Here is a 12,838-nt window from a genome sequence, read left to right on the forward strand (position 1 = left end):
TGAATCCCAAGTGCAATTTGCTAAACTTTTCTTTCAATCAGAGAACAGACTAAGCTTCTAGTACTGTGGGAAGTCTTTTGTAGAGTTTTCCTGTAAAAGATATACTCAGAATTGTCATTTAAAAAACAAAGTAAATGCTAAACTTTCTAGAACCCAGGTACTGGGAAAAAAGGTACTATGGCAAAGGTTTATTCTGGAAAAAGAATTTGCCTGAACTGAGGAGTAATGGAAATCATCACCACATTAAGCTATGTAGAACGTGTTTCAGAGTGGATCAGTTTTCAAGACCATTTTTGAGATTTTAGTATGTAATAGGACTTCCACCTATGTCCGAAACAGGAATAAATTCTGCAAGAAGGATGTTTGGACACATGATCAATGACTATACAGCTGTACTTAATACAACATACTTACTAAAGTTGTCCTCTGTAATCTGTTGTCTGTTAGTAGTTGTGATAACAAAATTCTCTCCGGAAGAGATGCCAAAGGCCTACATGATAAGAAAGATTTAGAAGGCCAGTTACCCTACAAAGCATGGATTAAAAAGGAAGTCTCCTTTCAACATGTTTTATCACACATCACTGCATTATGATCAAACTTATAACACAGTATTAAGGATAAAGAATTTTGATTGTATTCTTTTTATTTTTATTCCAAGTCATTTTCACTTCTTTTACTTGTTTACCTATGCTCTAGTGCAGAAATTTTAACATTTCCTACCCAACTTAAAGACTGTCTTAGCCAACCGGGCAACGTTTCTAGACTCTTTCCAATTTATTCACAACTTTCTTGGAAGTGCAGGGCCCAAAAATGGACACAATGGGCACTGACAGAAGTGACATTTGTTGTGCGATTGGCCCCCTGAAAGCACTCTATAGATGTGGCCTGATGGAAGTGCATGGCTGCTGAGCGCTTTAAGTGCCCGATAGTGCAACAAATTAACCCTCATCTAACAAGGGTTCAAATGAAGGCACTCCAAAGTGGAGCATCTCCATTAACTTCCGACTACCCAGTGCTGTCTGCAGGATGGGAGGGGGGAGAAGGATGCTCTGGGCTGGGGTTTACACAGCCTGAGCTGGAAGGGAGGTAAGTGGACTGGAGTCCTACCTGCCTTGGAGCCCCTGCCCTCCCTCAAGCACCCTCTGCCTCCAGCTCAGGCTGGGTAAACCCCAACCTAAAACTTCTCTCCCATCCCATCCTGCAGACAGCACAGGAGATGGGAAGGGGGGGGAGGAGAGGAAGGGGGCTAAGGGAGAGAGGTTGCCAGCAGGCAGCCTCTCTCCAATGGATCAACTTCAAAGTGGACCTTGATTCCCCCCTACACCCACCAAATGAATGTCTGCTGAGGGGGAGAGAAGACTTTCCTTTATTTGCAAGACACATTCCTGTTAATACAGCCCAGCATGCTGCTAGGTTCTCTCTTTTCTTGTTTCGCACAACAAGGACAAATTGTCAACTCATATTCAGCTTATTGTTTACTATAACCCCCAATTTCTTTGGTACCCTAGGGAATAGCCCATCCAGCTGTGCCCTCTGAAAGTATCTGCCTTGTCTAAGTAATCTCAAACCTGTTCTTCTACTACTCTAAGGCTGTTCAAATCCTTCCCAATCTTTGCTACCAACTATGCTTGTTATCTAGTAACTGATTTTATTCATGAAGACTGACACGGGGGGAGAAAGGAGAAAAGCACTTTAGCCGTTTCTGCATCATCTGTAATTAAACTGCCTCCCACATTCCATGAGGGCCTGAAACTTTCTTTGGTCTTCCTCTCCTGACATGCTTGTGGAATCCCTTTTTATTACTTTTTACCTCCCCTTCCAGTTACATCTCAAGTTATGCCTTGGCTTTCCTGGTTTTCTCTTTGCATGCCCATGCAATTCTCATACTTTTCCCTAGTGCAGCAAGAGGTATGGATATCTGTTTGCTTCGTCTTCGTGCTGCCATAATTTTTTTTCTAGCAGCACAAAGGTGAGGAAAGTTGAAGTCTGTTCCCACCCTTAAACTCTTCCCTAGTACTATGACCAAGTTTCTACTTTTTCAAGGATTCTTTCAAGTTTCAGAAACACATTTAGGACATCACTGTCTAACCAGAGTGGTCTCCTCTTGCACTTCCAATTAGTCTGTCAATCACAATAGCTTGCTTCTGCACCCTTAAAAGGGCCTCTTTAAAGGTACAGCCAGCTCTCCTGGACTTCTCCCGTGCCCCTCTGGGCTTCTCCCAGGGAACCCTGCCCATCAGTTCCCCAAGTTAGTTAAAGTCTGCTTTCCTAAAATCCAGTGTCTTTATTTTACTACTCCTCTTCCTTCCTCCCCTTAGGATCTTGAACTCTAAAATGTCGTGGTCTCCATCACCCAATATACCTTCCTTCCACCTTCACAACCAACTCCTTCCTGTTTATGAGCATCAAAATCAAGAGGTGTTCCCTACTACTTGGTCTCTCTAGGATACCTATCGAATAGTTTTCCCCAGCACTCTCCAAGAAAACCCTCCAAGAAAAGAGGCAAAAACTCCTTTGATGCCTCCACCCAGACAGGGCCCATGGGGGGTGGGAGCAGCAGTACCCTGCTGCCCCCCCCGCCCCCCCATCTGCAGGGGCAGCTTGGTGGGGACCCTGCAGCCAGGGGTGGGAGAGGGGAGTGGGAGTCCCCTCGTCTGTCCCTCTTGTGTCCACCTTTGGGCGCTGGAGGAGCAGGTGAGGGAGCTCCAGTCCAAGGTCAGCAGGCTAAGGGGAATCAGGGCTGCTGAGGACAAAATTGATGGGTACTTTTGTTCTCTGAAGGGTCAGGAACCTAGTGGAGAAGCCCCTCAGGAGAGACCCTACACAGCAGTATAGCAGACGGTCACCTCCCAAGCCAGGGCTACTTGTGCTACCACAGTGTCAGCTCCCCAGGTAGAGCTGGGGAACAGGTACGAGGCCCTGGCAGCCGTGGAGAAGGCGGGAGGTGAGGATGCCTCCAGAGGAGCCGACGCCACTCCATGCACAGCACAGACTGAGCGATACCAGAACACCAAGAGGAGGAGACGCCGGGTCCTCGCCATCAGCAATTCTATCCTGAGAGGAACCGAGGAGCCCATCTGTTGCCCTGATCCCATAGCACGTGAGGTTTGCTGCCTGCCTGGAGCTCGGACTCGGAACATCACGGAGATGATCCCGGACCTCGTCCGACCCCCTGATCAATATCCCATGGTCCTCATTCACGTGGGAACAAATGATGCGGCCAGGAGCAGCCCGGACTGCGTAATGAGAGACTATAAGACTCTGGGGGCCAAGCTCAAGGAGACAGGGACGCAGCTGGTTTTCTCCTAGTGAGTAGATGCGGACGGCGCCACAAGCCATGCACGTGTGAGGGCAACTGGCAGCTTCGGAGCTGGTGTTACAGGGTGGGCCTTGGGTTCTTGGACCATGACCCACATTTCTGCACAGAGGACATGCTCAGACGGGACAGGCTTCATCTCTCCCCAAGAGGTAAGCATGTTTTTTCTTCCAGGCTGCTCTCGTACGACGAGCTTTAAACTAGGTTCGCCAGGGGACGGGGATGCATGCAGGTAGTACCCAGGTAAATGACAGAGGCCAGGGCAGGCTTAAGAACAAGGGGTTGGCATATGCACCCACAGGAGGCCTCAAATGCCTCTACACAAATGCTTGAAGCATGGGGAATAAGGAACTCGCCCTCCTGCTAGCTAGCAAAAATCCAGACCTAGTGGGGCTCACAGAGACCTGGTAAGATTCTACTTACGACTGGACAGTGGACATCGAGGGCTATAGGTTGTACAAGCGAGACAGAGCAGGAAAAAAAAAAAGGAGGGGGTGGAGCGCTCTACATCCAAGAGCAATACATATCCTCGAATGATCAGGATGAGGTCAGAGGAGGGGCAAACTGAGGCGCTCTGGGTAAGAATGCAAGGGGGTCATGGGGAAAGGGACTTGATAGTGGGCGTCTGCTCCAGACTGCCTTACCAAGGGGATGAGCTGGATCTGGAATTCTCAGGTCAGCTCACGGAGGCTGTAAAGTCAAGGGATGTGGTTGTCATGGGTGACCTAAATTACCCAGACATCTGCTGGGAGGAGCAGTCAGCCAGGTCTGACTGCTCATGTAGGTTCCTAGCCAGGATACAGGACCTCCACCTAACCCAGGAGGTGTGTAGTCCCACCAGGGGAAATGCCTTGCTGGACTTGGTCCTTGCCACAGGCGATGATCTGGAAGTGGGGGGGTCTGCAGGTACTTGACCACCTGGGAGATCATCACCTGCTGGAATTTACTATTCAGCACAGGGCGATGAAAGCAAGCAGTAAGGCAAAATTTTGTCTTCGACTTCAGGAAGGCCAACTTCAATGAGCTAAGGTAAGTAGGAGAGGCATTGGGGTCTCAGAGCTTCAATGAGATGGGAGTCCAAGACAGGTGGTTGTTCCTCAAGGAGATAATTCTCTGGGCTCAAAGGGAGTCAGTCCCATTGCATACCAAGGGGGGCAGGAGTGCTAAAATGTCATAGATTTCATACACATTAGGGCTGAAAGGGACCTCAAAAGATCATCAAGTCCAGCCCCTAGCCCAAAGGGCAGGAAGTCAGCTGGGGTCATAGGATCCCAGCAAGATAAGCATCTAATTTACTCTTGAAGGTGTTCAATGTAGGTGCTTGAACCACCTCTGATGGCAGGCTATTCCGGACAGTAAAGAAATTCTTCCTTATGTCCAGCCTGAAACGGTCTTGCAGGAGTTTATAACCGTTCGACCTCGTCATCCCTTGGGGTGCTCTGGTGAACAAATGTTCCCCCAGGTACTGGTGGTCACCCCTGATAAACTTATAGGTGGCCATCAGATCACCCCTGAGCCTACGCTTTTCCAGGCTAAAGAGTCCCATGGCTCTCAGCCTGTCGTCATAAGGTCTGTTTTCCTGAACTCTGATCATGAGCATGGCTCTTCTCTGGACTCTCTCAAGCTTCTCTGCATCCTTTTTGAATTGTGGAGCCCAAAACAGGATGCAGTACTCCAGCTGCAGCCTCACCAAGGCTGAGTACAAGGGGAGAATTATGTTCCAAGATTTGCCTGAGAAGCATCTATGGATGCAAGCCAACGTTTTGGTCGCTTTACTAGCCGCAGCATCACATTGAAGGCTCGTGTTCACCTTGTGGTCTATGATGACCCCCACGGCTTGGCAAAGGCATCTAGGAATGCCTGAGGGGGAAAAAAATGCTGATCACAAGGATGCATCTGCTCCTTAACGCTTAAGCCAGACCTTTACCCTTAACCACAAAGATCAAGTGAGAACACCACTTGGGCCCCTGGCCCCCTTCACCCTTGCACCAGGAACCATGTAGTCTCTTTTGACCTGCTCAAAGTTGCTCCTGGACAGTATTATTAGTGATCAAATTGATAAGGAGTATGGGATAGTAGTCAGATGACCTGATGAGTCTCAACAACCTTTCTATGATGTCTCAGATTCAGGCTCTGGGCAGGCAGCACACTTCCTGAACCAACATATAAGGGTAGCAGATGGATGTTTTCGTGCCCAGCAAGAGGGAGTCATGTACCACGTGTCACTTCCTCTTGACAGAAGTGGTCTGAATCCTCCATCCCCTCGAAGTGCATGGTTTGGGCTTTCCTGGAGTAGGCTCCCTCTCCTTCTCATCTGATGTTTCATATCTGCTTCCCTGCTAGACAGCAACATTTTCAGAAGAGTGCTCTCTGTTGTCAGAGGTAATAAACTGCCAGCTTCCACCTGCCTGAGCATCTGTCTTCTGTATCTTCCAATGCCTTCTCTGTCTGTCCCTCTTCCATAATATGGAAAAGGAACATCTTTGTACACTGAGTCAATAAATACCTCATGCTCATGGATGCTTCTGAGCATTATCCATCTACTCATACAGCTCCCTCCTTTACCCAGTTCTTGTGACAGTAGGACAGTCCACCAAGGGGGCTCCTCTCACACTAGTTCCTTCATCAACTGGATTTTTTGTTACCTATCCAGCTTATTTCAATAAACGCCTTTTGCATTTTTTTGTAGTTGCCACCACCCAATTCTATAATACCTAGCTTCACAAGGCATTGGAATATGCCACCATACGTCTTTGTGTATTGCAGACTGCACAGGGTTGCTGCTTTTGCCCCCAAAGATAATTCATATTTGGTTGGTGACCAACAGTAAAGAAAAAATAGCCAGCTGAAGTAAGTTAACAAAATTTTATTTAAATACTAGACTTGCTAGATTGTGTCAACAGAGAACTATACTGGAGGAACAATTTTTCTTGTGAAGGCTAACTTTAAGTAGAATAGCTATTCACTTTGCATAGGACACTGTTTAGACTGACCTACAACTAGGCAGGCTAGCTAGACCAAAAGCGTTCTTTAAAAAACAAACAAACAACAAAACAAACTGCCCCCCCACCCCGAAAAAGTTCTCCTAGATTTGTTCTTTGAATGCATCTCAATGTGCATAGCTATCTTCCATAAATACACATAGAAACATTCATGAAGGTGGAAGAGTCACAGAACTGTAGAGAAGACTTAAATTGAAGAGTTCACAAAGGCATTTATGAAAGGGTCTGTTTATATTTTAACTAGTGATGCAATATCTCTATAGACACAAACACTTAATCTTTATTCTTCAGACTTGCAAAAGCTTCAATACAGACTCTACCATACATTTTGAGCATGTATTCAACATAGACAGCTTTTTGTTCATAGTAGTAGTCAAACTGCATTGGAAAAGCCCTAATTTTGTTCTGTAGTCAGCTGGTTCAGAAACGCAGAGCCACCCTTCTCAGACCCCCCTAAGACTTTCTAAAATATCTTCCAAGCTCAGCAAAAGAAATGTCTTTCTATATAGGTTATGCTCTGCTACCGGCCAGTCCCCTTACAGCAAGATCACCACTGCTGCAACCCCGGGAAGGCCCCAGGACCCCAGGTAAGGCTGCTGGGGCCAGCCCAGTATTGGCCCCAGCCTCCCCTATCCCACCTGGGGTAACCTGCTGCATGCCAGAGCATGTGTAGCACAGGCATTCCCTGGGGACAACTAGTGGTGGCACACGGTGTGCCCTTGTGCTAGTTGTCCTCGGGGCACCAAACATCCACGCGTATCTGGACACACCTGTATTGTTTACTGAAAGAAGTTAAAAGGTTTAGCATTCGCTTACTACAGTGGAAGAACAGGCACAGAGCCAATTACTAACAAGCAACTGACATAATTTTCTGACCCCTTTTATCTTGCAGTAATCAGTTCACTGTTTATACTTGCCATCAGGCAAACCAGGGGTTCACCTATACCAGGGGTCGGCAACCTGTGGCACGCGGCATGGTTTTTATTGGCATGCAGGCTGCTTCCTGCCCCAAGAGGCGCGCCCAGATGGAGCGGCACGTGGCTGCCTGGGAACAGTCTTGTGCTGCCGCCAATTCAAGCACTAGACAGAGACTTGCCAGCGCCGGACCGCAGCCCTGGAACGTGACCGCGCTGCTGACGCCAGCCAGGTAAGACCCCCCAGCCCCAACCCTAGCCCGGCCCCGTAATATCACTGAGCTATTGAGAAATGAATCTACAACAGTGACGACGCAGAGAAAATAAGGCACTTACAGTCTAGCAGTGTGCACACAACAAGTCAAATATAAGACGACATGCCATACTATAGCATAGAATAGGTCCCACTCAGTGATGCCTTTGAATCAGCTCTACTTGGCTACGCCATGGCTGCACAGCAAAAAACTAACAAAACCAAATTGAACTGTACAAACCGAAACACCCATTGATGGATCTCTTCTTTGGTCGGTAAAGCTAATTTCTAACATTTTTGCACTGCAGTGTGATGTCATAGTCCAAATAATCTGATTTCAGTGCCTGAGGGTGCATTTCCCAGATATAAACTAAGAGGGAAATTATGTATGAATCACCTTCCAGAATTTTTCAACACTGGCATGGAGAAAAGGACCTTGGAACACCTCATACTATAAAGTTCCTGATCCCACATCCTAAACAGAACTGCGGAAAAAGGCTCCTTTTGATATCAACTATTACCTTGGAACCACTCCCTTTCATGTGATGTCCATCGCTCCTTCGGTCTCAGTCTGCAATTCAGGCTCTTGAATCATGGAGAAATAAAGCTGGAAGGGACCTCTAGATAGAGGTCATCTAATCCAAACCCTTGCCTGAGGCAGGATCATCCCTGCCCAAGCTATCTGATAAAATTAATAATCTAAACCCTACATAACATTATGGTCAACCCTTACAACCCTTGGAGGGTCAGTCCTCCTATTCTCTGTGGAATTCTATCATACCTTACAACATAGACCTAACTTCCTAACCTGCCACAGGTAAAGCACTGGAACCATGGCAGCCAATGACCTGCTTCTATAAGAAGTTGTCAATATGTGTTGAAGGGATCCCAGGTAGAGAGCCATGCCCCCTACTACAAAGGAAGGCAAAAAACCCCCACAGTCCATACCAATCTGACTATGGGGTAAAATTCCTTCCTGACCCCAAATATGGCAATTGGTCTGACCCCAAGCAGAGACACGAGAACCTCCAGCTTTGGTCCCAGCAGGAGCATTGGCACACCTCACCCAGCTTCACTTGTAGGCAATACCTAGTGCCTCTGAGGAAGACATAAAAACATCCTGACATGTAGTAGAAAGGGAGGTGGGGGCAACAAGCAAAGCCCAGAAGTATGAGAAATACACATAGCAGAACACAGGTACAGCTATGTCTAGATGCTCCCTAGCCAGTGTCTGTCCAACCTCTTCTTGAATGCTTCCAGTGATAAAAGGGAAGTTATCTTCCCTTTTATGCTTACAGTTAGAACTGTAAGCAGTTCTAACAGTGAAGAAGTTTTCCTAATATCTAATCTAAACTTATTTTGCTGCATCTTCAAGCCACTGGTCCATATTCCCCTTACCTGTTCTCTCTTGCTGCAGTATCCCTCTTCTTATGGCAGTCCTTCAAGTATGTGAAAACTGCTATCATGTCCTCTCTTAAGCACCTTTTCTGCAAGCTCAACATGCCTAGCTCCTTCAGCCTCTCCTCACATGATCTGACTTCCAAGCCCTTGATTATCTTTGTTACCCACCTCTGGACCCTCTCCAATTTGTCCATGTCCTTTTTAAAATGTGGACCCCAGAATGCACACAGTGCTCCAGATGAGGCTTAATCAATGCTGAGTAGAGAGGTGCTCCCGTGTCTTGTACCTAATGCTTTTATTGATGCAACCCAAAACAACATTTGCTTTTTGTGTATCTGCATCACACTTCACACTGCAGACTCAAATTGGATTTGGGAGTCTTGGTAGATCACAGATACTTTTCCACAGTGCTGCCATCCAGCCAGGTGTCACCCATTTTATATTTGTGTTTTTGATTATTCCTCCCAAGATGCAGCACCTTGCATTTGTCTGCACTCAGCTTCATCCTGTTAGCTCTAGCCCAACTTTCTGTTGAGATACTTCTGAATTGCACTTACATCCTCCAACACGTTTGCAACCCTTCCCAATTTTGTGTTGTCTGCAAACTTGCTCAAGAAGTTTTCTATGCCATCCAAATCATTAATAAATGCATTGAACAGCACTGGACCCACGACAGACCCTTGTGGGACTCCAGTGAAATCTCCTGACATTCTGAAGTGAACCAGTTAATAAGTTACCTTTTACTTACAGCTATTGAGTCAGTTATCTATCCACCTTGTGGTAGTTTTGTCCAGGCTGCATTTCTCCAATCTCTTTTATTAGAAAATCATGTGGGACCTTGTCAAAAGCCTGTTGAAGTCCAGATACACTACATCCACAAGACTCCCCCTTCAACAACCCAAATAGTTACTTTGTCAAAGAAGGAGATCAAGTTTGTTTGACATGATTTTTCATAAATCCATGCTGGCTGCTTGTGATCAGCCTTTCTTCCTTCATACTAGCCAACTGTCCGTCAAGACTGATGGGTGGGGTGGGGTGGAGTGCAGGGGGCTTGGGTGGAGTGCTGCCACCTAATGCCGCATGCTGCTGCTGTTCTGCCTCTCTGCCACCCCGTCCAGTCCTCGGCACGGCTTCAGAATCATAGCAGTGATCCCCCACTCTTGGAGCACTCTGACTGGCTGTTTTCATCAGCCAATCAGAGTGTGAATAAAGCATTACAGACAGACAGACTTAGGCTTTTATAATATAAGAATGCTTGCAAATGGCTTTCCTTAGCATATGCTAAAGTAACTTCTCACACACAAAATGTTTGTAGTTCTCTGGGTTCTCCTTGCTGCCTTTAAAGAGGGGGGCCAAAAATGTGTGATGCGGGGGTGAAGGAGAGTCCAGGTATAAGTGTCCTAGATTGTGTTCTGTGTATGTGGGGCAGGGGGGAAGCAATCAGGCCATCTCCTCTGGGTCACTTCTGGCTGGTGGTCTCATGGAGTCCATATACTGGCACTTGCACATGACGTGCTCAATGTGGATGTTTCTTGACCATCTGATGGTGTTGGACACCCTGAGGTGCCTCATCAGTTTGGCATAGTGGCGGGATACTCAGCAGGTGCACAGGAAGCTCTCATTGCTGAGGTCCCATGCTCTGAGCACCCCCAAGATCAACACCTTGATGGTCACTTTGTATCCCCGACTCCTCAGGGCATCCACCACCAGCTGGTACTTCATCTGCTTCCACTTGCAGGCTTGATGAAAGCTTGCCGCGAGTTCTCAAACGGGATGGTGATATTGACCACCACAATGCATCTGTTCTTCTTGTCAGCCATAACAATGTCTGGGCGAGCCAGCTCTAGCAGCCTGGGATGGTGTGGTTGATGGACATGATTCTAGCTGAGGCTGGGACAGTTTTCACCAGCTGGGCCTGGACGGCACTGTGGTGGAGCTGCCACACTGATGTGGGGCTTGCAGCCTCAAAGCACATGGGGAAGGATCTCCAATTTGTAGCTGCATCTTCAGCACCTCTCATCGCAATTCCTGTATTAGACAATACTGTTGGGCAGCAGGCAGTTGAGTCTGGTGTGGTAGGTGAAGCACCAGTCCATAAAACACGTGAAACTCCAACTGGGCATGAAGTGGACGCTTGTGTCCCACTTCAAGGTAAGGTTGAGGACTTATCCTGGTCAGATTTTGCCTTTAGGTAGCTGGCATACTTGGCTCAAATAGTGTCCTTCAGGAACCTCTCCAGGTAGGTCCCGAGGTGAGGGGTCATGGTGATGCAGCTGGGTCCGGGAGACTCCAAGGCCCTGGTGCTCTTTGGAACAAGTCCAGACACAGCCAATGCACTTCCTGAGGCAGCATGTAGCTCTGCAGGCTCAGCTCCACAGTGAGGCAAAGTCCCCACTTTCTTGGCTGAAGTCATCCTCCAGTGAGCCGCTCAAGAATGTGGCCACATCTCTACTGGTGGGCTGCCTGGCAACCCTCCTTTAGGCCGCCTCCTGCAGGGTGCTGGCAGAGCACTGGCTAATCTGGGCAGGTCAGGAGGCAGAAAGGATGCGAGACACTGCAATACTGCAGGGGGTCACCCATGTGGGGGACACTGGCACCTCCCTGATGGTAGGGGAGGCACCAGATCTCGTTGGTGGAGTGGCAGATGCAGCCACTTCTTCAGCAGCCATTTCAACTCATCGTCCACCTTTTTTGGGGGGGGGGGTGGTCTTAGGGACCACTGAGCCTCTCAGGATGAACGAGATGCAGGGGGGGCAAGGAAGGTGTTCACTGCATCAATCTTCTGCCAGGGGGCCAGCAGAAATGAGTACAGTTTATAAGCATCCCAATGGATAACAATTCCACGGATGGTTTCATCCTCTACTACCTGGCCCATCTCCCATGACTTTATGATGATCATTGCCACAGGCTCTGAGATCTCCTCTACCAGCTCCTTTGGTACCCTGGATTTAAGTTCATCCAGCCCTGATGACTTGAATTCATTCAGGCCTAACAGAAGCTCTCTGACCATCTCTTCTGTCATCTCATCCCTCACCTTTCCCCCTTCCTTATCCAGATAATCCTTAATAGGTGTCTGACAGCAATTTTTTTTTTTTTGGTGAAGATTAAAGTCAAATAGCTGTTGAGTAGATCCTCCTTTATTGCATTTTCTATCAGGAGCTCACCCTGGCTTGTTTGGACCCATAGCTCCCTTGGTCCTTCTTTTCTGTGCTACGTACTTATAGATTCTCTTCTTGTTGTCCTTAACCTCCTTTGCCAGGTGCAGCTTGTTCTTTATCTTTATCTTTGTCTTCCTGATTTTGTCCCTGCAGGTTCTATTTTCTGGTACGCTTCCTTGGTGACCTGCCCATTCTTCCACTGCCTGCATACTTTCCTTTCGTATTCACGGCATTTTAAAAGCTTCTTGTGCAGTCACATTGGTCTTTTCCCATTCTTCTTGTGCTTCCATTGCATCAGAACAGTTTCTTGCTAGGCTTCCAAAACTGCCATTCCTTCTCCACAGACTGAGACCTTGTAGTGGTGGAGAAGCTTGTGTCCCCCAATGATTCTCAGTGCTATGTTGTCTCATACTCCTGGCAGGATCACCCATGACGAGCAGGCCTGAGGGGGAAGCTCCAGACAAACCCTGGTCCAAACTTCAAGTCCTCAATGACAGGTCAAGCAGAAGAAAATGTCAGGCTCTCAAGGGCTGTAAGGGCGGAAGAAGGCTGGAGCAAGACGGAGGTCCCCATCATCTAGGGTTCTCCCATGCCACTGGGATCACATCTCTACTCTGTCAAGACTAAGGGGTGCACCGATACAGATTTTTTCGGGTTGATACCGATGGACAATTATTAAAAATTGCCATGCACCACCGAGGAGAGGCAATGGGGGGCATGTGCCTCCTAGATCTGTGCGCAGGGCTAGGGTGGGCTGCTGCTGTGGCCGCGCCAGCTTCTTCCCAGTGGGGGGG

The 12,838-nt window shown here is 47.8% G+C and overlaps 1 protein-coding gene across 2 annotated transcripts in view; it reads right to left on the minus strand.

Moving 5' to 3' along the window:
* The window catches only part of SMCHD1 (structural maintenance of chromosomes flexible hinge domain containing 1), a 142,892-nt gene that overhangs the window by 110,311 nt on the left and 19,743 nt on the right, over positions 1 to 12,838 (minus strand). For both annotated transcript variants that reach the window (XM_006030106.3, XM_006030105.3), the window contains exon 2: positions 415 to 490. In XM_006030106.3, the coding sequence (XP_006030168.2) occupies positions 415 to 490 (76 nt within the window). The remainder of the gene's footprint in view (positions 1 to 414; positions 491 to 12,838) is intronic.

The sequence above is a fragment of the Alligator sinensis genome, unplaced genomic scaffold, assembly GCF_000455745.1.
Source record: "Alligator sinensis unplaced genomic scaffold, ASM45574v1 scaffold318_1, whole genome shotgun sequence".
Taxonomy (NCBI): Eukaryota; Metazoa; Chordata; order Crocodylia; family Alligatoridae; genus Alligator; species Alligator sinensis.